General features: G+C 40.9%; 2 protein-coding genes and 2 long non-coding RNA genes across 6 annotated transcripts; 2 read left to right on the top strand and 2 right to left on the bottom strand.

Annotated features, from left to right (window-relative positions):
* Positions 1-1,935: 1,935 nt before the first annotated feature.
* Positions 1,936-5,439, bottom strand: LOC134094385 (uncharacterized). The gene is made up of 7 exons (XM_062547889.1): positions 5,271-5,439; positions 4,762-4,975; positions 4,123-4,462; positions 3,610-3,726; positions 2,771-2,913; positions 2,429-2,587; positions 1,936-2,307 (listed from the first exon to the last, which is right to left on the bottom strand). Exons 1-6 carry the CDS (start codon positions 5,437-5,439, stop codon positions 2,464-2,466), a joined length of 1,107 nt encoding a protein of 368 aa, XP_062403873.1. The 3' UTR covers positions 1,936-2,307; positions 2,429-2,463.
* Positions 5,440-6,547: 1,108 nt separating this feature from the next.
* Positions 6,548-7,412, bottom strand: LOC134093615 (uncharacterized). Its single transcript, XR_009940366.1, has 3 exons — positions 7,308-7,412; positions 6,892-7,041; positions 6,548-6,643 (listed from the first exon to the last, which is right to left on the bottom strand). It is a non-coding gene; the product is annotated as an uncharacterized LOC134093615 (long non-coding RNA).
* A 5,769-nt stretch (positions 7,413-13,181) lies between these two features.
* LOC134094538 (uncharacterized) lies at positions 13,182-14,450 on the top strand. Of its 2 annotated transcripts, XR_009940450.1 has the most exons (4): positions 13,182-13,253; positions 13,384-13,469; positions 13,687-13,822; positions 14,085-14,450. It is a non-coding gene; the product is annotated as an uncharacterized LOC134094538 (long non-coding RNA). The 2 variants fall into 2 exon arrangements; XR_009940449.1 differs by lacking the exon at positions 13,182-13,253 and having other exon boundaries at positions 13,329-13,469; positions 14,085-14,448.
* A 2,304-nt stretch (positions 14,451-16,754) lies between these two features.
* On the top strand, positions 16,755-24,586 carry LOC134093785 (methionine aminopeptidase 2-like). 2 transcript variants are annotated; one of them, XM_062547036.1, is made up of 11 exons: positions 16,755-16,941; positions 18,057-18,161; positions 18,370-18,429; positions 18,772-18,874; positions 19,579-19,740; positions 19,925-20,106; positions 20,206-20,300; positions 20,525-20,621; positions 20,718-20,821; positions 22,277-22,392; positions 23,782-24,586. In XM_062547036.1, exons 1-11 carry the CDS (start codon positions 16,785-16,787, stop codon positions 24,032-24,034), a joined length of 1,434 nt encoding a protein of 477 aa, XP_062403020.1. In that variant the 5' UTR covers positions 16,755-16,784; the 3' UTR covers positions 24,035-24,586. The 2 variants fall into 2 exon arrangements, with proteins under 2 accessions (XP_062403020.1, XP_062403019.1); XM_062547035.1 differs by having other exon boundaries at positions 18,054-18,161.
* Positions 24,587-25,769: the final 1,183 nt, after the last annotated feature.

Here is a 25,769-nt window from a genome sequence, read left to right as displayed (position 1 = left end):
CAGTAGTCTTTTCAATATACAAGAAAGGGCAGAGCAGGCTGTACTTCCTGAGGAGGCTGCGCTCCTTCAATGTCTGCAGCAAGCTCCTCTGGATGTTTTACCAGTCTGTTGTTGCCAGCGTCCTCTTCTATGCTGTGGCATGCTGGGGAGGAAGCACTAGGAAGAGGGATGCTGGGCGACTAGACCGGCTGGTAAGGAAGGCTGGCTCTGTTGTGGGAGCTGATCTGGAGTGCATCACTTCAGTATCAGACAAAAGGACCCTGAACAAGCTACACAGCATCCTGGACAATGACTGTCATCCACTCTACAGCATTATCATACAGCAGAAGAGCTTGATCAGCTGGAGACTACGCTCCATGACATGCACAACAGACAGACTGAGAAAGTCATTTGTACCCAGGGCCATACAACTGTACAATGCTTCACTGAAGGGAAAAGGAGAGTTGGACTTCTATGCATAGTATATCTGCACCTCCACCCTCTTATACACTTACATGGCATGACTTACATGTCTACCCTCATGTCTAACTCTTATATTATTACTATGTTAAGTTTATTTTAATTGTCCATATATTTATATTAGTACTGTTATTATTATTACTATGCTTACATTTTGTACTGTACATATTTATTACTGGTCACTAGAATTTTATCTTGCACTGTTGCACTGTTGGACTTATTTGCACTACCAACTTGACACACACCTCAGACTGGATCACAGTACCAATCCTCAGTACATTCATGCATACTTTATCTATAGTATTCTACTGCTCCTTTAGTCATTGTTGATTTGCTTTTTAATCTTCCTGTTTACATTGTTTACATTGTACTGTATGTTGTGTGTGGTGTCTTAAGCTGCTGGGACCTTGAATTTCCCCTTGGGGATCAATAAAGTATCTATCTATCTATCTATCTATCTGATGGTGTACCTTCGCCACGCCACATGTGTAACTGAAGCTTTATGCATCCTGCCATGTCCTGCCTCTTGTGCTCCCTCAAGAGGATGTGGGCCTGGCTGGGTGGTGAGGTCCCAGCATCCTCCCGTGAGGACCGTCGACCTGTCCTGCTCACACCCTCGTCTGTCACCACACCACACCCTCTCACCTTGGACCATTTCCTGTGGCCTCACTCATCAAACCAGTGCCTTTCTCTCGTGACTCTCATTAAATGGCTTCCACATTATTAGAGTTTCCTTAAAAACTAACTGATGATGTTCTGTTAATGGTGAGTACAAAAAGGCTTAGATTTAGGTTTATATTGTGGTTTTATGTTTAAGATCAATATGGAGGTGATAGAGTAGTGATAGAGGGTTGATGAAGAACTTGATGGCAGTTGAGAAGGCAACTGGGGGGACCAGAGAATAGTATTTAAGCCAAGAGTGATGACAGAGGTTTTGCGCAACATCACAAAAAGGAAATTGGCTATGTTGTGGGTGGTTGCATAAATGTGGAGTTGCAGAGAGGTCAGTTTCAGAGAAGTGACATGGCTGATCACAGAGGACATTCACGAATGGAGGCAATTCCACGTCACGGAAATTAACGCCGTTTCAATTGCACCATGACTATATCCTGAAAATCAGATGATGCTCAAGTTGGATGGCCAAAATCTAGAGTTAAGGTTTCAATGCGTTATAAAACTACTGTTAGATAAGAAGGTGTCATTCTTACATTGACATTGTAGATAAAAAAAAAGTGTTCATGCCAGTTACACAGCCACTGTTACTCAAACTCCAGTTTCCCCTCACTCCCCCTTGTGATGCCTGTAATCCTTCCCATGGACTATTTATAGAGTATTGTCATGTAAGCTGAATATCAGCAAAATCTCACAAAATGTGTCACAAAATGTGTACGTCACATGGTGTGACTGACTCATGTCAAAAGATGTCATTTGAACTTTTGAACGTCTTAATCTTTTATGATGTTACATTAGAGAAAATACACTTGGAATAGAAGTTTAAGATACAAAAGCCACATTCTAAAATGTAAAAAATACAGTGTTTTTTCTCTCCACAATCAACAGAATTTAGCCAGGACTGTCAAATCTCTGTGCAGCAGCAGTTTCAAACGTGCTTACTTATGGTGTCAGCTGATCTTATTGGTTAGGAAATCACATTGATTGTTTCCATAGCTGGCTGCACCTTGGGGGACTGTTACTGCAATGGGGCTACAGTAACAAAATGTCACATTGTTGGTTGGTTCCTCTCCACTCAGACTTGACATCATCGCTTCAAAACACACTGCTTACAAGATAAGCAGCAGGTGGTTACTGGGTTACTGGAGGGTGAACTGCAGAGAGAATCTTCGTGGCCTGCATGAAATAGAAAGAGCAAGAAAGCAAAGTGTAGTTTTTGTCAGTAAATTTGCAAGTGATTCACCAATGATGCGTACAGTAGATTATCTATGTTCATTAGATGTGAGGTAAACCATACCACATAAAGTCCTGAAAAGTTCTCTCTGGCACATGTTACGTGTATTCCGAGGAGTCCTTCAGGGACTGATTCACACACAGACCTCCTTCAGCAAGAGTTTGACCTCTTAGCCCTGGATTAGAACCATCACCAAGGACAGTGTCACTCCTCATCTGTGAACTGACAGAGGGGACATGTCAAGGATTTCTGATGCTTGCTAAGCAAGTTGATGTGCAGGATATATTGTCTAGAATGGTCTTGAATACGTAATGTACCATTAATGCAAGAGAATAGGATGTTGTACATATTATATGATGTACTTATCAGAGATTATGTGACGGTTAATGCTGGTTTTATTGGTACCTGGATTTAAAGTCTGGAGGCAGGAACTGGCCAAGCCGGTAGTCTCTTCTCGTTTTGGCAATTTGTTTTTGAAGATCCCTAACAGAGCAGCCGTAAGCACTAAAGATGTAGTTGGCGAAGAGAAGCTTACCTCTAAGATACAGCTGTGGAGCAAATGAAAACAATTTAAATAAATATATTTCCCTGGCAGAATAAATCACACTACTGACTTTACACACTACATGACTTTATCTATCTGTTTTTATGATCTAAGGAGTGGGTTTTGGCTGTGACAAAAGGTTGAGGATTAGATCATTTAAAGCATTTTCAGTAGTAAGCCTATACAGTTACAGTATTTGGTCTTAAGTGTTGGCCTGTGTTCATTATTCTTAATGTGAGCATTTTCACCAACATGTGCAGGTAAAAGCTGATTTCAGGATGATAGTTAATTTATCGACATGAGACCATGCTTTCAAGTAATTCCAAAAAATAACATAGGCCTACAGCTTAGACAGAGTTACAATTTAACCTCTCAGGGACAGCTCGTGGTTATTGTGTTTTCCCAACCTGATCTGACCTGTTCTTTACAATGGTTATCTGTAGTCTGACGGAAGTAGTGAGTCATGTGCAGAGTAAGGAACGTAAAATAATATCATTGCTGTCAACAAAAGAGAAGTATGTCAGGTACTCTTCTCTTTTGTAGGTGACCATCCTACAGCAACATGCCAGTGGCCTCACAAAGAATGACACATATTAACTGGTTCTGATTTTTTTTTTTTTTTTTTTTAAGTCAATGCATTGCAAATGCTGCCCTCTAGAGGATTAAAAAATAAAACTGCATAATAAGACAACTGACATACCAGGAACATCCCAGGAGCCACATTATGTCTACGCTGCAATAGAGTGACGTGGGTCTCCCTCCGGGCTTCTGGACTAGGAACTTCATATCGCAGGAGTCGGTAGGAGTCCATCTGACACTGAAGAAACAACACAAAAAGAGCCATAGAGTCCTTGAACTTACAAAGAGCAAGTCAACATAATAAGGGTAGATTGAATTTGCTTGTTTTGTTTACATCCCTCTCATCCATGTCACTCATGATGCTCTCTGAACAGACATTACATTCATTACATTCATACATCAGAAATCCCAAGAACTCTATTCACTTTAGACTTTTAGAACCTTCAAATACATTGAATTTTTTATTTTTAAAAAAAATTGTAGTGAGTGACCACCAATTTATTATTGGTGGTCACCCACTACAAGCCTCCGTTGGTGCCGCTGCCGCTGCCGCACTAGCTGAAATAGGCAGTGTTTGCCAATAATGTGTAAGCCTAAGGATGTATTAATATTGAATGACATATTTGATTTTTACCTGTGTACAGGGCATATTTCTCTTTCTGTTCATCTTCCTGTACAGCTCTTCCAGTCTGTCGCTACTGAGTGAAGGGGACGAGGGGAAGTTCTGCACAGGTGAGGTGATGCTAACCACCAAGATCTGCTCACTGTCTGACCCCTGCCCAGCTATGAAGGCATCGTACTCCGTGTCCGTCAGGATGGGTATCTGCTTGCAACTGCAGCGGCACGACTGCCAGCTCTCCTCTCCCCTCAGTGCGGCACGGAGAACGACCGGGCACGCGATGGCAGAGCCAAAGGGATCATGGGGCATGGGTGATGGGTGCCAGTTTGCAGGGAGCCATGGAACTAAAACTGGACTGGAGAAGAGAGAGCATTTTGAGATTGGGTCAGGTAAAGAGGGAGAATGGTATGGTGTTGGTTGCCTGAAAACATAGTCATAAACTGAACTCCAGTTTGATGTTACTGTGAACCCGGATGATCCCAGTGTCTGTGAGATGCTGAGGGTCTTCCTTTAGTGTTTTTTTCTGCACCACGTGGCTGTCAATACACATGGACTGAATAATCATTTTCTCCTTTCTTCATTCACAAAACCTTAATTTTGTTCACAACACACTCACTACCATCTATGACTAGATCACCATCTTGTCTTCCTTACCACTGTTTTTTCAGTAAGGAAGATGCAAGGTTGCTTGTAGGAGCACACAAGCGTCTGGTGATCTGTCCTCTCCTAGAGCCACTGTGGGATTGAGCTGAGCTGTTGTGTTTTAGGACAAAAGTGGTCAAAGAGGGAAGGGGTACAGACGGCTTCTTCTGACTCAGCCTCTGCTGACAGAGGGGCTGCAAACTCCTCCTATCCAGGCCGCAAACACCTAATAGAACAGAGCATTGGGGAAGAAACTCTGTGTCTACATGCGACAAATGAACGCAGTAAAGATACATGCAGAAGTACTTAATTAATGTAGTAGTAATTAATGTTCATCTGTGAATTTCAGGCAATGAAAGGTCTATTGAGAAATTGCTGTAATATTACTCAGCAATACAAGTGAAGGCATTCAAGTGACAAGTGACATCAATTATAATCTGTACATAATCCCTGAGAAGCTTTTTCAGCATTATTTCTCCCCTCAAAGCCCCACATGAGTCAGCTTTTGTCTCATGCTGTACCCGTGATTATATGGTAGTGCTGCAGCCACTTCTCAACAATGTGCCTGGCTCTCCTCCGCAGCCTCTTCAGCTCCAGCAGTGGGCAGGCTCCCTGGTGAAACCGAGATGGATCCTCCAGACGTGCGGCCTCCTGGTCGACCCCAAGGGCCTCACTGGGCTGTGATGACATCTTGACAATGCAGAGGGTTTTGTTACTCTAAAGTGAGCTACTGGACACTTACAGCCAGACACTCAGGTACATGCAACGAGGCTAGCTAACAACATCAAGAACAAATTCATTCACTTTCACTGTCTCTTGTATTCTTTCCTCCCCTTGACAGGTCCTGAAATATAAAGTGGGTGCAAGCGTGTAGGTAATGTAAAGGGCATGTAATTTGTCTCAACTGTAAAAAAAAACAACAGCTGTAATAGGCAAAGCAAAAAGCACTCACAGAAACTCACACACACTTACAGTATGCATATTCAAAAATAACTGACAGACATCTAACCTGTTTGTTTTGCGTGTCTAGGTCAGATAGAACAGGTAATAAGAGATGGACAGTTTCATTCTGAGCTATGAACATCAGGCTAGCGTTGGTGGCACTGCATAGTCTTACAGTAATTTCCTCCGTTACCTGCAGAACATAAGTGTTGGAAAGTATTAGTAAATTGGTTGAATGTGGATTAGGTGAAATACTTCATAGGCACCAACTGCACAACAAATTGCAATTACCTGCAATAATGCTTGGCTGAAACCTAACCGGACCAAAAAGTTATGAACAATGGCTGTCACTCCTCAATATAGGCTATGTTTGGAAAGCAGATAGTGGATCCTGATCAGGATAATAATGGGCCTGGCAGTGATACTGCAATTTGATAAGCTGGGTCTCCAAGGGTCACTCGACAGGTCCAATATACCCCCCTCCTCTCTCATTCTTCCATCTCCTGCCTCACACAGACAGTCACATGGCCACCTGTTCATCACCCATGCACTGCCCTCTCTCCACCTGTCAGTGTATAATGACCCTCACCATACCCGATCTCATATCAGACTAAAACAAGCACCGTCATTATCCAACACATTGCATACATATACACGTAATATTCAGAACCAACATGATATTGAAACACATAGGACTCAGGTCTTTAAATATATATATTTTAAATACATTGTCAGAAGAGCAGAGCAGTGACTGAGCTGATATATAGTCCCAAGACGGTCACAGTGAGTATGTGGCTGTGTAGTAAAATGTCCACCTCCAGTTGCCCTCACCTCTATCACCACGGTCTTCCCTGGCCTTTTGCCCGAGCACCAGCTCCACTTCTTGGACACTTTCCCAGTTGGGTCCAACATCATCCCCCCATTCTGATCCCATACAGAAGAAATCACTCCACTGGAGGAAACAGTGGGAAACAATAATCAATTGAGTTCTGGGCTTGGAAAATGTGTGAGTCTGCACTTCAATAAGTTAAGACTTTAAATTCTGGAATTCATGTAGGCCTACTTAAATATATGTGCATAACTCATGAATCTTAGATAAACATATAACGTGTGAACACATCAAAAACAATTAAGATTATCATATGGACCTTTAATAATCATTACACATTATTTTTCATGCACAAAAATCCTTATGTTTACCTCTGAGGCTGTGAGACAGTTCCATGACCAAACGCTGTGACAGTTGCCAAAACACATGCTGGGGATGTATCACTGTACACGTGTGTATAGAAACCACCAGAGCCCAAGCCAGAGTGACTCTGACACACGGCAACTTGACCTGAGGGATAGCTGATTAAAAGCAGTCATGGAGAAACACACATTGTTGTGTTTTTTTTTAATATAGATTGCATTGAATGGGACACAATCAACACTCAAAAAAGTGTGTGTGTGTGTGTGTGTGTGTGTGTGTGTGTGTGTGTGTGTGTGTGAGAGAGAGAGAGAGCGAGAGAGAGTGTGTAATGTATGTATCTTTATGTGTGTTCGCAAGAGAGCCAGTGAGTGTGCCAGTAACAGAACTGTTCTGTTGTAACAGATGCCAGAAGCTTGAAGGATACTAAATGACTGATGTTCCATCCTGGACCCTGTAGTGTAGTTTCTGCAGCGGTGCACTCTCAAGCCTTAGCACTGGGACTCTGGGTGTGCCATCACGCAGAACAAACATCTGAACCTTACTGGTGGTGCTTTTATTCCTATGGCCTTTAGAGTCACCATAATGACGAAGGAGAACGGCACTCTCCCCCGGCTCACCTCTTTATTCATCAAAGTAATCAAATGAAGTGTAACAGTCTAAGTCAGTCATATGTTGCAATTATGGCATGGTTAAAAAGGGCTGCCATACATTTAGCATTCTGATTTCATTTGACAAATTGCAAGAGATGTATGTGAGATAATTGTATCACTCACAAAGACTTTTGAGCTTGTTGGAGCCTGTTCACAACCCACTGACACATGCTGCCCCAGTGAGAATCAATGGGAATTGCATCCACTGGCTGTATGATCCATTCTAGATGAGACACATCATTAAGGTAACAACAAGTGAGAACTTGTCCTCACAAACGACGTGATCCATTCAAGAAATTGGAATTGTTACCTTTGTCTTTGCAGGATTTGGAAGACATTGCAAATCCAATGGTTGTCGATGCTTGAGACCCCGGTACTGAAAAGAATAATAATAGAGCCGACCATATAATGTCAAAAAGGGCTTTCATGTTATCACCACATTCCTGGATGTCTATTTCTCCATCTGTTACTTATAGCAGCATAACCAATACAACTTGTCTATTTAGTTCCTATTTCGCCCAGCCTGAAGCCAACTTTTTTTCACATGTATAGCCTACAGTGAGGTCCATGTACAGCCATTCTTTAACACAGTCCAGTTTGCCAACTGTTGAACAGAGAGACCTTGCACATCACTCTAGGAGTGTCAGTATTCTGAACACATGGGGATAAATAAGTCATAGTAGTCCCACTTTATTATGTGCTGCAACCATCTCATCACTTAAGGACAACGACCAGGAACCAAATTGGCAAGTCCAATGATGTCATAAGTGTTTGACTTTGATTTGTGCTAAACGAAACTTTCATTAACCTAACTCTCTCTGGTATGCCTATGCTGTGAACGTTTAAGTAATTGACTTCTTTTCTGTAACCTAAGATAGGTTGAAATAAGTTGATCAGATCTAACATATTACCTGTATGGCCATTCATAGCCAGTGTCTGTTTTATGTTATTTGGAGCATCTTCGACATTTTCCAGTGGCTCATTTCCCAGTTTTGCTTGTGTTTTACTTCTTTTCTTTTTAAACGAACCACCGGGCCTTTTCTCTTTTCTTTGTTTCATCGTGTCTGATTGTGAAGGGCTACTTGTTTTATGATGAACATCTGCTGTCAGTTCTTTCCATGTGTAGTTTAGTATATTCACCAATCCGCGTGGGAAGACGTCTTCTCCCGATTGTGCGTAACGGCAGAGAAGTTCACCCAAATCCGCGAGCATCTGCGGAGCGATGTGTTTGCATTCCTCTATCAAGGACATTTCATTTTGCCTCTCTGTCATCTCAAGATTGATATTTTGGTCCACATAGCCCTCTCTCTGAAGGTGCGAACTGTCCTTAAGTTCCACGATATGGTCCTGCGCGTTTTTGTCCTGGATATTCATGAAATCTTCCTGCTTGATGTCTTCTAACTTTGTTGATAATCTGTTAAGGGTAATAGAAAATAAATAAGTAACCTCAATGTAAAGTAACCGAATGATGTTCATTTTCACATGGTTCTTCTGATTAGGCTTCTCCTTAATTTCGAATCAATAAGGCTAGCCTATATAACTTACCTCTTTAAAAATGACTTCGTTTGTCTGTCCTGTTTGTTTACACGTTGTTTGACAACTGTTGGCTAAAAATGTTGAAATGGCTATGAATTACTCGGAATCAAAAAGTGGTTACCTTCACCAAATGAAGTTTTACATAGGCTATTAGACGAGCTCACCTGGTCAAAGAAGAAAACAGGTCCCATGTTTCCTATCATTGCAGATGGCGTTCGTTCAGACAGTTATAATAAACATAGACGTAGGCTGATATACTCAACGTTTTTTCTAGGAAGGTCTATTGTAATTAATCGTTTAATTAATGTGGGTCATAACTCGTGGTGTCTTCCACTGGCGTCGAGTGTGCCTCTTCTAGCCTATATCTACCACTTGTTGCTTGGATACTTTGTGTGCTGTTTGCGTCCCCTGTTGCCCAAGTTATGAAGTCTTCCAGCAATTTTCTGTCTTGTAGAGAAAATGTCCCTGAAAACATCATCAAAAATAACGTCTCGCAAGCAATCTGGGATAAAATAAATAGTAATAATAATAATAATAATAATAATAATAATAATAATAATGATAAAGTGAAGTGGGTAATTTTACAATTTTACAATCATGCTTTGTTTCAAAAGGGTAAATAATTAGATTATCTAAAATCTATTTACACTCAATATACAGATGTGCTCAAAGGTTTATGAACCCATGCTAAAGTTGACTAAAAAGAGGAGTAAAAAAAACATATTTCGTAAATTGATCCTAAAATTGAAATAAATGAGAAAAATACAGGGACCATAAGATTTTTATTTGTAAAGCAGTTATTTCAAGGATCCTGGATATCATCCTGACAAAGTTCCCTGGGCCTTTAAAATGAATTAAAATAGCTTCACATCACCATCACATAGGCCTAACCTTCACCATACCTAGACATAAGATCATGTCACTATTGCAAATCAAACCAACTATTAGGCTAACTGAAATAAAACCATGCTATCTGGATCATGCATGTTTCACTGTTTAAAAAGTGATGCAAAGCCTGTTGAATGATTGGACAATAGAGCCAAGAACTGCAATACAATATGATAGGCTAAAGGTGACACCATAAGGTGATGTTGTTTGGGTGAACAGGTGATTTTAATGTAGAGTGAGCAATATATGAGTCTTTGGCTGCTCTTTGTGATACACACATACACAGTAAGCATGATACAGATCATGGGGCGGTGGTAGTGTAGTGGTTAAAGAGCGGCAGAGTGGTGGGTCACAGATCATGGGGCGGTGGTAGTGTAGTGGTTAAAGAGTGGCAGAGTGGTGGGTCGGTGGTACTGGTTATGGAGCTGGGCTAGCGTGCGGTATAGCCTGAAAGTTGTTGGCTATAGGCCTCTACCGTTGTGCCCTTGAGGGAGTTAACCCCAGGTTGCTCCGTGGTCCCTTGTAATATAGATGTAATAAGTCACTTTTTACAAAAAGTGTCTACTCAATGTGATGTAATCATGGAGCTGTTTCCGCAAAGACTGAGAGCTACTGGTGAAGGAATGGGGTGTCACCCATATCACCCCTTAAGCCAGTAGGTACACTGTAAAAAATGGCTGTGAAATTCACAGTTATTTACAGGAAATTTCACAGTAGCACTACTGTATATGCTTTTTACAGTAGAATGTTGTAAAATTTACAGTAACGCCCCTACAATTACAGTAGTCCAAGTGTTACTGTAGACATTACAGTAGTCAAAGCACTACTGTAAAACAAACACAGTATAGCCACTATAGTACTGTAAATAGTAAAGTAAACTACTGTATTTTTTCTTTTCAACAATTGGCCAGTAAGTTACTGTAAATACTACTGAAATCACAGTATTTAATTGGTTTTCATTTTACAGTGAATGCATAAAATACTGTAAATGGAAATGCGGTACCTTTACTGTAAAAAGTATTCACAGTAACTTGCTGGCAACAATTGGGCAGTAAGTTACTGTAAAACTACTGAAATCACAGTATTTAATTGGTTTTCATTTCACAGTGAATACATAAAATACTGTAAATGGAAATGTGGTACCTTTACTGTAAACTACAATTACAGTAGTAAGTGTTACCGTAGAAATTACAGTAGTCAAAACACTACTGTAAACAAATCACTATAGCCACTAGTAGCCTAGGCTACTGTAAATAGTTAAGTAAACTAGCCTACTGTGTTTTCCCTTTTTTAATCTTATCTTTCTTTTAACTCATAATGACATACCAGAGACGGTTGAGAAAGTCAATTTGATGTCAAGAATTAAGGCTTTGATCACACTATTGAGCAAGCATAACACATTTCAGCCTAATAATTTTCCACGATTGTTTATAACGGCTGCTTATCGCCTCTTGATAAGCGCATGCGCACACGCAGTAATTCCCATCCCCCACCCCTGACTTTTCAACTCCAGCCAGAGTGACTTCGCTTCAACCGTCACTTTTCAACCATGAATCTGACTGCAATCTTCAACTCTGTACAAACATCATATTCAAGGTAAGAATTACAGTACTTTTGTGAAAACGGGAATTTATTAGAAATGTATTGTTTTCACAATGAAATGTTAACCAAAGCCATTATTGTCATGTTAGAATCAGCATACAACATATCGATAGCTAGAACTAGCGAGCTAACGTCGCTAGCGTTAGCGATGTTAGCTGTTAATGTTAACTTTTCCAGTAACTAACTTAACCATCAGGTGGGATTTTTCGAATGATAGTCAATATCCTATCTAGCAATAATTCAGTCTGATATGTCGTTATGAATGTAGAGTTTTAGTTTGAATGAAATATCAGACGCAAGTAGCTTAGCTTAAAGTGGCTGTTACCATGCAGGCTGAAGGCTGAAGTTAGCTAGCAGACAGACACAGGTGAAAGTTGTTAACGTTAGCAGCTAGTTAGTAACATTACTTTGCGAACTCCATGGGGCATGGGTAGTTAACATTAAACTTAATACATGTAGTGTTGATGCATAATATGTAGTGTTGCTATAACTGGAAAGAGGACCAGTAAAACAAATGAATGAAGTAGGCTGATGCGTAAGTTATCTCACCCCTAATTTAGGAACTGTAGTTTTGCATAGTCATGCTCATAGATCCGTCATATAGTGGATGTGAAAGGGGAGCATTTGGGGAATTTCAATTACCAGAAATATCATGCCGATAAGTAAAGGGATCTTTAGTTTGTGAAGGGTAGTGTTTGGCTAAATGGTATTCATTTTATAGCCTTTATTTGCCCAATGTTTGGTGACTTACATTGAGGCATGTGTTTATTTAAGATGCATGTGAGTGTAGTAGTGCTTCAGTGATGGTCTTTTCATGTTCTGTGTGTTTTGCAATGTATTAATTAATGTAAGCCTCTTTCTGTTCCCTCTGTTAGTAGGTGGTGTGAGGACTGCTGCCCTGAGAACGCTGTGTCAGAGACACTAAGGGCGCTTACATACTCAACGCGAGCAACGCAAGCAAGTAACGTTAGCTACGCGAGTGACGGGCTCCCTTTCATAGTGTACACAGCGAACGCAAGCAACGCGGGCAATAGCAAAACGCAATACACCGCTCACGCAACAGGGGGTAGCACTGTATTATCCACATTCACATCATATATAGGCGATAATCATCAACACCCTGAACAATTTAAGACCACTGGTATTGTTAAAAACATTGGACAATAATCTCTCTCTCCCATTTCAGCCTCTCGAGGAGGTCACACAGCATATTAACTTCATACACACACGTACACACAACGTTGATTATTTATTGCCTACCGAAAATGTTCACTCGGTAATCCTGTGCTTCACGAACTCACTCAACCATCTTAACTGCCAGTATTTATCGGTAGCTGGGTACAAATGTGGACATTTTCGTACTTTCACATAGTTTTTACTCTTTGCCCGCAACTGTATTCAAAGCTTCTTCTGTAAATATGACATATAGTTGAAATACTGAACAATTATTGGAGTATCGCCCCCCACCGACAACGCATGGTATTGCATGCTTTGGTGCGTCGCATATCAAAAACTGGGATGACACATTTTGCTACGCATCGACGCATAATGGCGGCCGAAGCGTAGCGATGTGTAGCCTTGCGACCGCGAATGCGTAGCAATGCGTTGAGTATGTAAGCGCCCTTAGGCTGTGTGCATTTTGGAATGTTCCAAATGTGTGTCACTTCCATAAGGAAGAAGTTCCAAGCCTGCAAGTGAGTTCACTCACCAAATAGAGACACACGCATATAGCATTTAATATGTGTGCATGTACTGTATTTGTTTATCCCCTCCTTTCATGTGTCTGTTATGACTTTGTGGGCTCAACTGTCAACAACTGTCCAGGGCGAAGTCGGTCTACCCTGATGGCACTACCTGATGGCACTACCCTGATGATGTCTGTTAGCCATGGCTGCTGCCCTCAACATGGTGTAAGTGTTTGTGTTTTATTTATGTTCATAAATAAACTGATATCAAGAAGTAACATAGATGGTGACAAGGGTGGCAAGGGTGCCTCATGGCAAGGTAATTATCATTTCTATTTCTACATCTGATTGCCTTGCTTATTTTTTAAAGCTATGATTTGTTTTGTATGGCAATTGCTGTTTATTAACAAATCATATGGCAATTGCTGTTTATTCTTTTTAGGAGCCATCCAGAAGTCCCAGCCTGGAGCCAGAGGCTGCTATTGCAAGTCAGATGGGAGACGGCCTACAGTATGTTAGGCATCAGAAAAGTGGTGTACGCATGAAGGCAGAGTTGCCGCAGGCAATTATGAGATTAGGTATGATATCACATAGACATACTTCTGTTCAGAAGTGTAGGGTCACTTCGAAATGTCCCCTTAAAAAACACTGGACATATCAAAGTGAACTCCCAAACTTTGCTATGGTGGTGTATTGTACACATCTGCATTACTTCTATCTATTGCACCTGACTAGTGTGGGTTTGCTTTTATTTGTCACACAACCGGAGTAGTTTGCATTAATTACTGTATATTCATGAACGGGGTCAATTGTAATGTATGCTTTCTTTCTCTTTTTCAGACACTTGACATTTACTGCGAAAGGTACCATCAGAGCACCTCTCCCTACCCTGCAGGATACCTATACCAGAAGAGTACAACAACGGCCCAAAAGTATTTCAAAAGACATTTCACGCTCTGACCACGGACTGTTTAAACCACTGAGGTCAAGCAGACGTCTCTGTTCCCACGTGGCAGACTGAGGGAACACCCACAAAACAGACTGGGGATGAGTTTCTTTACTCCGCATCCTGTACACACACAACTCCTTATACTACATTACATAGACTTGCCAGTTGCCATACTGCACTTACACACACTGCGCTTTTAACCCCCTTATCTGTGTCAAATCAGATAAGGTTGTGGTTGAATTCAAACCATGTCTACGGTTGTCTGTCAACATCCACTTAAGTCATACATTTGAAATGTCTTAAATAAATAACAAAAGTTAAAATTGTTTTATTGTCTGCAGTTAACTGAAATATTTTGGAATATGAGTTATTCTATTAATGATTGCTAATGTAAGTTCAATTGAATTCACAGTATTTAACTGACCTAGCTTCTACAGGAAAACAACCAATACTGTAAATACAACTAAAAAAAAAAAAAAATCTTAATTTAAAATCAATTGTTTTTCACTTGACAGCAAATACATAAAATACTGTAAATGAAAATGCGGGACCTTTACTGTGAAAAGTATTCACAGTAACTTACTGGCAACAATTGGCCAGTAAGTTACCGTAAATGGAAATACAGTACCTTTACTGTAAAAGGTTTTCACAGTAACTTACTGGCAACAATTGGCCAGTAAGTTACTGTAAATGGAAATACAGTGCCTTAACTGTAAAAGGTATTCACAGTAACTTACTGGCAACAATTGGCCAGTAAGTTACTGTAAATGGAAATACAGCACCTTTACTGTAAAAGGTTTTCACAGTAACTTACTGGCAACAATTGGCCAGTAAGTTACTGTAAATACGACTGAAATCACAGTATTTAATTGTTTTTCATTTTACAGTGAATATATAAATACTGTAAATGGAAATACAGTACCTTTACTGTAAAAGGTATTCACAGTAACTTACTGGCCAATTGTTGCCAGTAAGTTACTGTAAATTTTACAGTAAATTTTTTACAGTGTAGGCTTGTCCTGGTGTGAACTGTCTCTCGATGTTGTCCCACCAGCTGTACTCAATACACTCAATTCACAGTGTCTGACAATTTATTTTTTTCTCACATGCCCATTGACTTGCTAATGTAAGAGCTGGGTTGCCAAAGTGCAATTAAAATGTTACTCAAGTTACTCTGGGTATGGCCAGCCACTTGGAGACCTTAGTGAAGTCACTGTGCAGCACCTCAGGTAGTCTACACCAAAATAGCAGAATATCTTGCTGAGGTCCTTAGTGGTGATGGCAGCTCTCTAGTCAGGCATTGCATGTGCCTCTGGTGAGCACCACAAGGACGGGTCGGTGCTGGACCCTGGACATCCACATCCACAAGCTCCACGACCCTGGGGGAGGTCCTGCCTGTGATCAGTTAATTAATTTGCTACAATCTGATATGGAAATCAGGTCTCGGGCCAAAGCTGCACTGTACACAACTTTAATAGTCAGTGGTAAAATCACTGCCCATGCAGCCTCACTGATCTGCACAGTCAATATGTTTTTAGGGAGCAACATCCTATCAGTCATTGCTCGCCCTCTTCATCTGTTTTAGTTGCTTTATGGCTCCCACATTGGACTTTCCTCTGTAAAAACCCATTCAGACACTCTCTGGTTCTCTGCAGATCTCAGATCAGGGACAGAGATGATTTGCATTGGTTTATCATAACACGTTTTAAGTGGTATATGACCTTGGCTGTGTCTCTTTGGTCAGTATATTCCTGGGTTAATTCCCATCCACCATAGCTGCAGCATTATCCTGTGCCCTCGGTTCTAATATTAACGCAACAGTAGCCTACGTTGTAAAATCAAATGGGATAAAACATGAATGTTATTGTAATATAAATAATACATGATTTCATCATTATTATAATATAGGCCTATTGCAAAAAATCCAAGTAATGTTGTTTTAATATGTGACACTAACCTGTTGTAAAACATCATGATATCATCACATATTTCACAGAATTCAGAGATCTCTTACTCAGGACCTCTGTCAAGAATGCTTTCCAGAAATCATGTCAAGTTGATGATTTGTCTAGAAGTGTCTATAATGCAAATCAAAAGTATTTGGAAATTCGAATAATGAAGACTCACGATAATATTATACAAGGCATGTCGTTTTCGTCACACTGATGGATATTCTTTTTGTCCTAGAGGATAATGATATGAGGTGTGGTGGTGCATCCTGTGAGAATACTATCTGCACAAGACCCCTGCATTGTTTATTGCTCATCGTGCAGTCACGGTAGAAAAGAATGCAGTTAAAAAAAAGTTTGTAGAAACAAATATTAAATCGTTCAACATTTAGATGAAGGAGTGCAATTTATCAGCCTAGGATATGTCAAATGAGCATATTTGGAAAGGGCATAAGCGTCGTATCGTATAGAAATAGGCTCATTACAATATGCGCTCACGCACAGGCTTCTGCTTCATTGTGCGCATTATCTGCGCAAGAGTACTCTCTCCACGCCCAATTTTTAGAGGGCTACACCCCCTTGGTACAGCGAGTTCTCCCAGCAGCCTATGCGTCTGTCTTTTGCTCGGCCGCATCAGTAATCATGGCGGACGGAGAAGTTCAGGTGCAGGGAAAACTCGAGCATGAGGCAGTAGCTAACGGGGAAACAGTGAACAATGTGATAGAGGCGACAGATCCCGCTGAGGAAACTACTAAGAAGAAGAAAAAGAAGAAGAAGAAGAACAAGTCAGCTGCCTCAGGTTGGAATTATTATCTCAAACTGCCTCGCAGTATGACTGGTCGTAAACTGCTTTGGGTAACGATATGCTAACTTGCTACTTTGCTAAGCCAGGCCAGAGTAACGTGAAGTGTCAGCTAATGTCTGAAGATTGGATAACGTTGTGATAGTTTGCTTTTGTGGTGTGTAGTTTAAACTAAACAAAATTGAAGCAACTTTCAAAGACTGTTGCAGTTATGACTATGCAATGTCGTTATCCGTGAAGGCGTAATAAGAAGCATTTTTGTTCATTTAAAACATTGCGAGCCAACCATGTGATGGAATGTGCTCGCAATATAAATGTGCCTCAGCCTGCGGTGTTACGTGATTGATCCAACTCCATGTTTTCAGATGCAACTTGTATAACTCTATGCAGAAACTGCTTACATAGGCACTAGGCATACTAGCATTAGGAGCGCTTCATCTTTCTGTCGAGTACCGTCCTCATGTGCTTTGGCTTTTGAAAGGGCAACACAGGCCTGTACTTTTTTGTTTTGTGCAGGTATTCGTTTGTCTGCTTCTTCGCAGATGGTTCTAAAACTGTTTAAGTTTCTCAATAATATTCTCTAAGTACTTGTATTCGAGCTATTATTGGGACATATTGGAATATAATGCATCCACTACTTTGTGTCCATATTACACCAAACATTCATAGTGTTGTGTGGTATGATTATCCTCATAGCCTTAATGCATAATCTTTCTGGTTTCTTCACTCTGTAACTTGTATTTTGGTAGCCTTGGTCTTTTTATTCCCCTGGGGCATAATAAGGGCATGTTCTATTTTCCATCAGCTCAAATGGGATTTAAACAGGCAGGCCGCTTCTGAGTGTAGTTGAACAGCTGGAAAGATATAGCCTTAGTTTGGGTTTACCCATTAACCAATTGATGACTAGTAGCCTGATAGTGCAGTAAGGAGAAACCAAAAAGCACAAAGTGTGTTTATGGTGTTTTCTTCAGACCTATCAGGGAATAGTGGGGTCTTGCATTGGTTATAGGCTTTTTTGGAAACCTCTGCTGTGTATGGCCTCGATTAACTTTTGTGTCTGTCTGTGTCTGTGTCTGTGCGCACGTGCATGTGTGTATTTGACTTTGAAGCAGGGAACAACGAGGCAGAGGGCGATGGAGACTCGAGTGGTGTGGGCAAGGTGACAAAACAATTGGAGCAGCAAGTCCTGGAGGAGAAGGAAGAGGATGCTGAAGAAGGTGTGTGCTCACCACTGTTATTCAGCTCCACTATCCCCCATGTTTGTCATGTTAAATAGTTGCCATTAGCGCCACTGATAGTTTTATAGATAAGTAAAAGCTATATAGGGCTCGCTGAGTAAGCCATGCAAGGCTAATACTGTCAATTTTTGTCGGTTCATGCTACAATGAACAAATTTAATTACATTGATTGTGACAATTGTTATAGATGGAGAAGAGGGTGAATCAGCAGGGAAGAAGAAGAAGAAGAAGAAGAAAAAGAAGGGACGTAAGTACTATTATGGCTCACAAAGGCTTACATGCCCCTGTATGTTAGTGATGTGCTGTTTTCAAGTATTGGGATAATGTTTTCCAGCTATGCACACAGGTGAAGAGCAGTCATAGGGCTTATGGTAAAACCTGAGTTAGCTCTGTGCTTGTAGTGTGTATCAACCAAAAAGTGTCTAATACAAATGTATTGAGGTAGTGTGTGCGTGTGTGTGGGGGGGTTGTCCATTTAATAATGCACATTCTATATTTACAAGATTTCACTTGTGTCAGGCACTTGTCCTCATCCTGTTTCTTAAGCAATACATGATACTGAGTTGCATTTGTCCGGTTTCACTAACAGCAAAGGTGCAGACAGATCCTCCATCAGTTCCGATCTGTGATCTCTATACGACCGGCATTTTCCCAAAGGGACAGGAATGTGAATACCCATCTACACAAGACGGGTGAGTGTAATGCAATTTGAAAAAATACTTTGTCAAGACAGTGTTTGGAGTTGTGCTTGAAATGGTTACATTCCATACATTATCTCTTTTGGAAAAAAACAGAGTTATGAACTGCCCAGTTGAATGCTCTAGCAGACCTGCAAACTTGTCGCCGTTTTCTTGGGGAATTGGATCATTCACATGAATCATTTTTTTGGGGGGGGGAGGGGGGAGGGTAAGGCTGAAACATCACTATTTTAATTGGCCTATCGAACTAGCTAAAATCCGCCACCGTCATGTGCCACGACGTTATGTTCTGAACGTCTACAGCTTGGATGCAACGTGACAGTTCATTTAAACTTCACGAGTTTGCCAAATTAATATTCCAGTGTGATACGGCCAACAAATTGGATCGAGTTCATAGGTATCCAAATAACACATAATGCACCCTCTATAGGACGCAGGACGCACAGGGAATTCAACTAAGCTGTGGAATGAAAAAAAAAGTGTCAATCTCTTTAAAAGTTAAAGATGTTTTGACATTGATTTTTGATAAAGTATGCTGTTTTTTGTTAAGTCACGTTCAGAAATGTGTCATTTGCACATATGTATATGTGTGTAAACGAGCATTTTTTTTTAGTATATTGAAAAATCTAATAAAATCATAGAGATGCATTTATTCAGATGGCCTAATTTATCTATCCATTTATTTGCAAACTGTTTAGCCGCACAGCAGCTTGGCGGATGACGAGTGAGGAGAAGCGGGTCCTGGACCAGGCCAACGAAGAGATGTGGAGTGACTTCCGGCAGGCAGCAGAGGCACACCGGCAGGTCCGAAGTTACGTGCAGGGATTCATCAAACCAGGGTTGACCATGATCGAGATCTGGTCAGTATACTTCATATTTAGTTATTAGTTATGCAAGTGTTTGAGTTGTAGATCTAACTGAAAGACAGTGATTCATTTTGCACTCTCTCTCTCTCTCTCTCTCTCTCTCTCTCTCTCTCTCTCTCTCTCTGTGTCTGCGTCTGCTTTGTCTCACTTTCTCATTCTGGCCTTCTTGTCTTGGCAGTGAGAAACTGGAGGACTGCTCCAGGAAGCTGATCAAAGAGAATGGTCTCAATGCTGGACTGGCGTTCCCCACAGGCTGCTCCCTCAACCACTGTGCTGCACACTACACTCCCAATGCAGGCGACCCCACCGTGCTTCAGTACGACGATGTCTGCAAAATTGACTTTGGCACGCACATCAACGGTGAGTGTGGAACGTGGCATCAAACCCTGGCTGTCAGTTGAAGTCAATGAGCGTGATTGTCAAGACTACAAGTCTCATTTTGAGTTGTCTCTTCTACAGGTCGGATCATTGATTGTGCCTTCACCGTCACCTTTAATCCAAAGTATGACAAGTTACTTGAGGCTGTGAAAGATGCCACAAACACTGGAATCAAGGTAGTTTTCATGCTTTCCCCTAAAACATCATTTTGGTAGCTGTCGTTATGTTTTCTAAAGAGAATAAATCGGATCATCTTTTGAGTTGTGGTGGTTTTATTGAAGCTCTATCTGTGTGCATTACTGCTTGAATCATATTTATTCAGAGAAATGGTTGTAGCTGTAGTGCTTTTGTAACAATTATTTCGTGGGAAGATACATCTGCTGTGTGATCTCTGTTGCAGTGTGCAGGTATTGATGTCCGCCTTTGTGACATTGGTGAAGCCATACAGGAGACTATGGAGTCTTATGAAGTGGAGCTGGATGGGAAAACATACCAAGGTATTTAGTCTTCCCCCTAATTTCTTTCTAATTTCTGGAAGTTGAAATTAAAACACACCTACTCAGCTCTTCACTCCCTTTGTACCTATTTCACAGTAAAGCCAATCAGGAATCTTAACGGCCACTCCATTGGACAATACAGAATACATGCTGGCAAAACAGTGCCAATTGTCAAGGGTGGAGAGGCAACCAGGATGGAGGTAAGTCCTGTCCTTGAGTGATTTTGTATGTTGCCCATTTGTACTCAACTACATGTACATACAACTTCTGTGTGGCTGTGTATACAGTGGTTTTCAGTTAAATAGAATTAGATTAGATTCAACTTTAATGTCATTGTGCAGAGTACAAGTATAAAGACCACGAAATGCAGTTTGCGTCTAATCAGAGATGCAAAAGGCAGTGCAATGTGAAATACAGTAAAGTAAAGACAGGTGCTGCATAGACAGGGCAAAGGTCTAAATTTAACCTCCCACAACATGACACTGACATGTTGGTATAATGCTGAAGGCATAAGTAACTGTCTGTCTAACCAGCTGGGTGACTTCATTCTACTGTGCCATAATATGGGACATTGTTGATGTTTACTATGGCCAGCACAATCAGTGTACTAGCCCCAGCAAGTGGGTTAGCGCACTGTGAACATGGCCTTCACAGACAGTTCACCGACAGAACAAGTGACCTGTTTTACAGTGTGTCTCCCTTGGATTGCTGTGCCCTGTGGTATCAGTGTGTTGCGAGTGTGAGTTCTGCTGAGGTTGAGAAATGAGGCTTGTGTATACAGAGTGAGGGGATGAGCCAGGGGGAAGGGAGTGTAGCGTTGGATGTGTTAGCTAAAGGGAGCGGCAACATGGCGTCCGGAGAAACTCTTGAGTTTTGTAATGACTCTTGTCTTTGACGTGCTCCTCATATAGCATTGAAACCCACTTGCAACTTACAAATGTGTCCAGTTGCCAATACTTTTTAACAACGGGTGGTTAAAGATACAGACTTTAGGGGTTGTGAGTGGCTGTGAGGTAATTGTACCGACTCTCTCTTCATGTTGTCATGGTGTAGGTCAAATACAAACCCAGTTTGTCCTTGAAGGGATACACTATGCATTTTGACTTGATTTAGTTTGAAATCACCCTTCCTTTTTAAGCACACTTCACTGAGTGTTCCGTGTGAGAGCCTCTAGATAGATGGGGTTTGTTTAAGTTGCAGATGGGTGGGGCGGGACAGATTATCGGGGCAGCCATCCGCTATCAGCTCCTGCCAGAGGCCTGTCTATACAAGAGAGTTGCACTCTTCACAGGCTTAGTGTGAACAGCTCATAGTAGTCTTAGTCTTTTGAGTCTAAGGCAAGGGCAAGTTGACTGTGCTCTGACTGGTATGCAGAGGACTGGTCTGATGTTTTTTAATCATCTTCATGACCACCGAATTCATGACCACAGAGGATCAGTGATGCGTTTTGCTGATTTAAATGAATATATCTGATAAACTTTCAACTTTTTTTTCTATAAATCATTTCTGTTTTGTCAGTCTTGTTGAAATTTGACAACACCAAGATTATTCATAAATTGGTTGGGTTTGGTATGCACATGAAGAAATGTTTGTAAAACACTAGTGTAGAAAATGTTTCTTGACCTTTTTTATTATTATTATTTCCTCCCCAACAGGAAGGAGAAGTCTATGCCATTGAAACTTTTGGTAGTACTGGAAAGGGCATGGTCCATGATGACATGGAGTGTTCACACTACATGAAAAACTTTGAAGTTGGTCATGTGCCAATAAGGTAGGTGCAGCATCTTTTTGATTAACGTAAATCCTCAAATTATGGCCTGGATTCTATTTATAGCCGGGGAGCTGGCCCCCAAGTACAAGCCGGGGTAATAATTTATGTAAGGGATAATCAACGACGCGCCGTGCGTTTATAGGAAAATAATGCACGTTCGAAGTGGTAATAAGGACCCGACGCCGCAGGCGGAGGGGACTTTACACTTCGATAAGTGCATTATTTTCCGATAAACGCACGGCGCGGAGTTGATTATCCCGCTTATACCACTGCTACTATCACTTTCGTTTATATTGCCGCTGTCTTAGATACAACGTTGTTGTTTTTACCGTTATATTGACATTGGCGAATTAATATTCAAGTGTAATAAGCCCAAAAGTAGGGAACTACTTCATAGCCGTGCGGTATATAGAAAAATAATGCACGTTCCAAACAGCGCATCACAATAGGAAATTTGACCAAGCAGTGGTATAATAGAAGATATTGTTTCGTTTAACTCAATGAAACAAAATAACTCTTAATGTTTTATATTGTTGGTTGGCTGTTGCCAATAAAAAGTCAAGCTACCAGTTGCTTGCCTCTCCTCTCAGAGCTCGCAGAAGCAGTATTACATTTAAACACAATTGTTACCGCGAGTTATTCCAGCCTACGAATTTAATAAAAAGTAAATCATGAATAATTAACAAAATAACTTAATTTGGGCTACTTGACTACATGATAAGGTTTCCATTACAGCACAGCGCACATTCAATGAATGAAAGACAGTGGTTGCCTTGACTTGGAATAAAAAGCGGGTGGAAATCCCGACACTTTCAACTAAATGAAGCTTAATAGTGAACATTAATTACACCCCAGATTTCAGTGCCTATCAGTCTCAACATTCAGCAATAAATCAAATGGTCCAAAAGTAAATTAAATCCCAAACCAAACTGAAAAGCTTCGGCTTTTGATAGCCTACCGGTATGCTGGTTACGGGAAGTGTTCAACAGTGTTGGCCCACTGTAGTCTTTTACTTTATTTCTAAGAATAAAAAAATCTACAACAGAAGCCCAAGAAATAAAAGCCTGCCTCAATTAAAGGCCTGTGCTTTGTGCAGCGCAAGTCAATAACATAGCCCGGCCACAATTTTAGGATTAATGGTACTTCCACCAGAGCTGGTGTAACCCTATTCATCCTTTAACTCCAAACATGAAACTATAATCCGTTGGTAGAGAAACTGTGTTCAGTTATTTCTGGTCCATAATGAAACTTAACTGTTTAATTTAAAACAGTAACTGTTTAAATCTAACTTCTATGTTAAATGTTGCCATAAACAAAGCTGCTGAGCTGTTAAGACTAAACAGTCTTGAGTGTGCCTTCACACCCTGTGCTTGTCCCTGTCTTCCCTAGACTGCCAAGAGCCAAGCATCTGCTGAACGTGGTCAACGAGAACTTTGGCACGTTAGCCTTCTGCCGCCGCTGGCTGGACCGCCTGGGCGAGAGCAAGTACCTGATGGCGCTCAAGAACCTGTGTGACCTGGGCATTGTGGACCCTTACCCACCACTGTGCGACACCAAGGGCTGCTACACAGCCCAGTTTGAGCACACAATCCTGCTCAGGCCGACCTGCAAGGAAGTGGTCAGCCGTGGCGATGATTACTGAACACGGCCGAACGCACGCACCCACCCCCCCAGACAAAGAAGAAAAGTATCACGCACGGAAGAATCACCCACTACTACTCCTCTCTCGCTTTTGGCTGGCAGCAAAAATATGTATAACAACCTCTTGAGTTATTTTGTTCGCTTCAGCTTCTTTTTCCCTATTCAGTCTGGACAGAGGGAAATAGGATCAAATGTCCTAGAGCCAGCCTGTTTGCATCATCCAATTTGAGACAATGAGAAGAACTTTAGCGATAACGTTGTCCGTTTTCATTCTTTTGCCTTTTGAGAGCTCTACCAGGATACTTCCTCCCTTCTGGGTCGGTTCAGGTAACAAATAAACTTCTTTACACCTTAGGCTTCGAGCAGGATATTGATGACCTGTTCCAAAGAAAGGCTAGTCATTTTTAGACCACGACACAAAGGAAGCACAATGTAGCGTTTACATTTTGAATGGCGTTACATCGGTAAGAAATCCTGTGTTTGGATACATTACAGTGGATGTTGACTCTTTAGAGTCATTTAAAAATACATGTAATAAAAAGAGATAAGTCACCCTTTTTGTGTTATTGTTTAATTTATGGCAGACTTTAACATTTGCCTGACTTAAACTGCAGCTTAATTTAACCTCAGTTGAGTGTTATCAAACTGCACCAATGTGCTAACTGGTTGGAGAAGCTGCTGGTTTTGGTGGTTGAACCTGTAAAGGTTAATAACATACTGAAGCCTAATGCAATAATACAATGATCTTTAATGCAATGTTAAATGTATTTTGTATATTGAGGCTGACCTTTGTAAGCATAGAGGGAAATGAATTAACACTAAACTGCATTGCATTATTTTAAAGTAAAAATGCATAATTATAATATAATACCTTGTATAAGCCATAGCATGTTAAATAATTATAGGATTACCCAAACAGGCACAGTGGCCCTGTAGGGAGATACTGAAATGGGTCATTTTAAAACAAACTGGTTTGAATTGCTGATTTTTTGCTGCATGTTCTTGTCAACTTCATCTTACAAGCCACAGCAACAGATTTTTCGCGTAGTTTCATTGACCTAATTGAATATTCTTAGTAATTACAGTATAAACTGTCCACACCAGGAAACATTAGAGACGCCCAATACTATGCCACTAAAACATCCCAATTCAAGAGGGGTTCTGGTTTGCATTACAGGTTGGTTGGTTCAGGCTTTTACCGTAGTTCACTAATGTTTCCATCGGTCCGCAGATTACCTGTCCAATCAGTGAGGAGGGGATGACGCTATGGTTTCGAAATCGAAAGTGACTTTGGTAAACGTTAGTAGCAACACCTGCAAACATCAAAAATTGCAGTCAGAAGAATGGGTACATTTATTTACAGCAAAGGAAGACCCACATACATTGTTTCCTGACTGCCAATGCTGTTTAGTGTCAGATTGTTTAGTTTAGGCGAAGTAGGAAGAAACATTATGAATCCCTGAGTAATGTGATTGACTAGGCAGGACCAATGATTTCAAAGTAAGTGCCTGTTGTGATGCAAGTGTTGGAAAGGTATCATAATCATGAGTGATCAGACTAGTCACTTTGAGAATGAGTTTTGTTTACCAGTCTAGGGTGTTACACCCAAACACATAATGTTTAATCACAGTTGATCCTCACTAGTAGTTATGGAGCCTCCTCCCTTCTAAGTATGTGAAGATAAATCAGTCACATGGCAAAGAAAGGTTGGTTACCTGAACAAGATGTACTCTTAT

Source organism: Sardina pilchardus, chromosome 10 (genome assembly GCF_963854185.1).
Source record: "Sardina pilchardus chromosome 10, fSarPil1.1, whole genome shotgun sequence".
Lineage (NCBI taxonomy): Eukaryota > Metazoa > Chordata > Actinopteri > Clupeiformes > Clupeidae > Sardina > Sardina pilchardus.
This window is presented reverse-complemented; position numbering and strand designations above follow the sequence as displayed.

Coding starts and splice junctions, on each gene's coding strand:
- LOC134093785 (XM_062547035.1), top strand. CDS start 16,785: ATGGCGGACGGAGAAGTTCAGGTGCAGGGAAAACTCGAGCATGAGGCA. Junction 18,430..18,771: donor GAAGAAGAAAAAGAAGGGAC/GTAAGTACTATT, acceptor TTTCACTAACAG/CAAAGGTGCAGACAGATCCT. Junction 20,107..20,205: donor CTTTGGCACGCACATCAACG/GTGAGTGTGGAA, acceptor TCTCTTCTACAG/GTCGGATCATTGATTGTGCC.
- LOC134094385 (XM_062547889.1), bottom strand. CDS start 5,439: ATGTCATCACAGCCCAGTGAGGCCCTTGGGGTCGACCAGGAGGCCGCA. Junction 3,727..4,122: donor GAAATATGCCCTGTACACAG/GTAAAAATCAAA, acceptor TTGTTTCTTCAG/TGTCAGATGGACTCCTACCG. Junction 2,588..2,770: donor CCTCCAGACTTTAAATCCAG/GTACCAATAAAA, acceptor CCCCTCTGTCAG/TTCACAGATGAGGAGTGACA.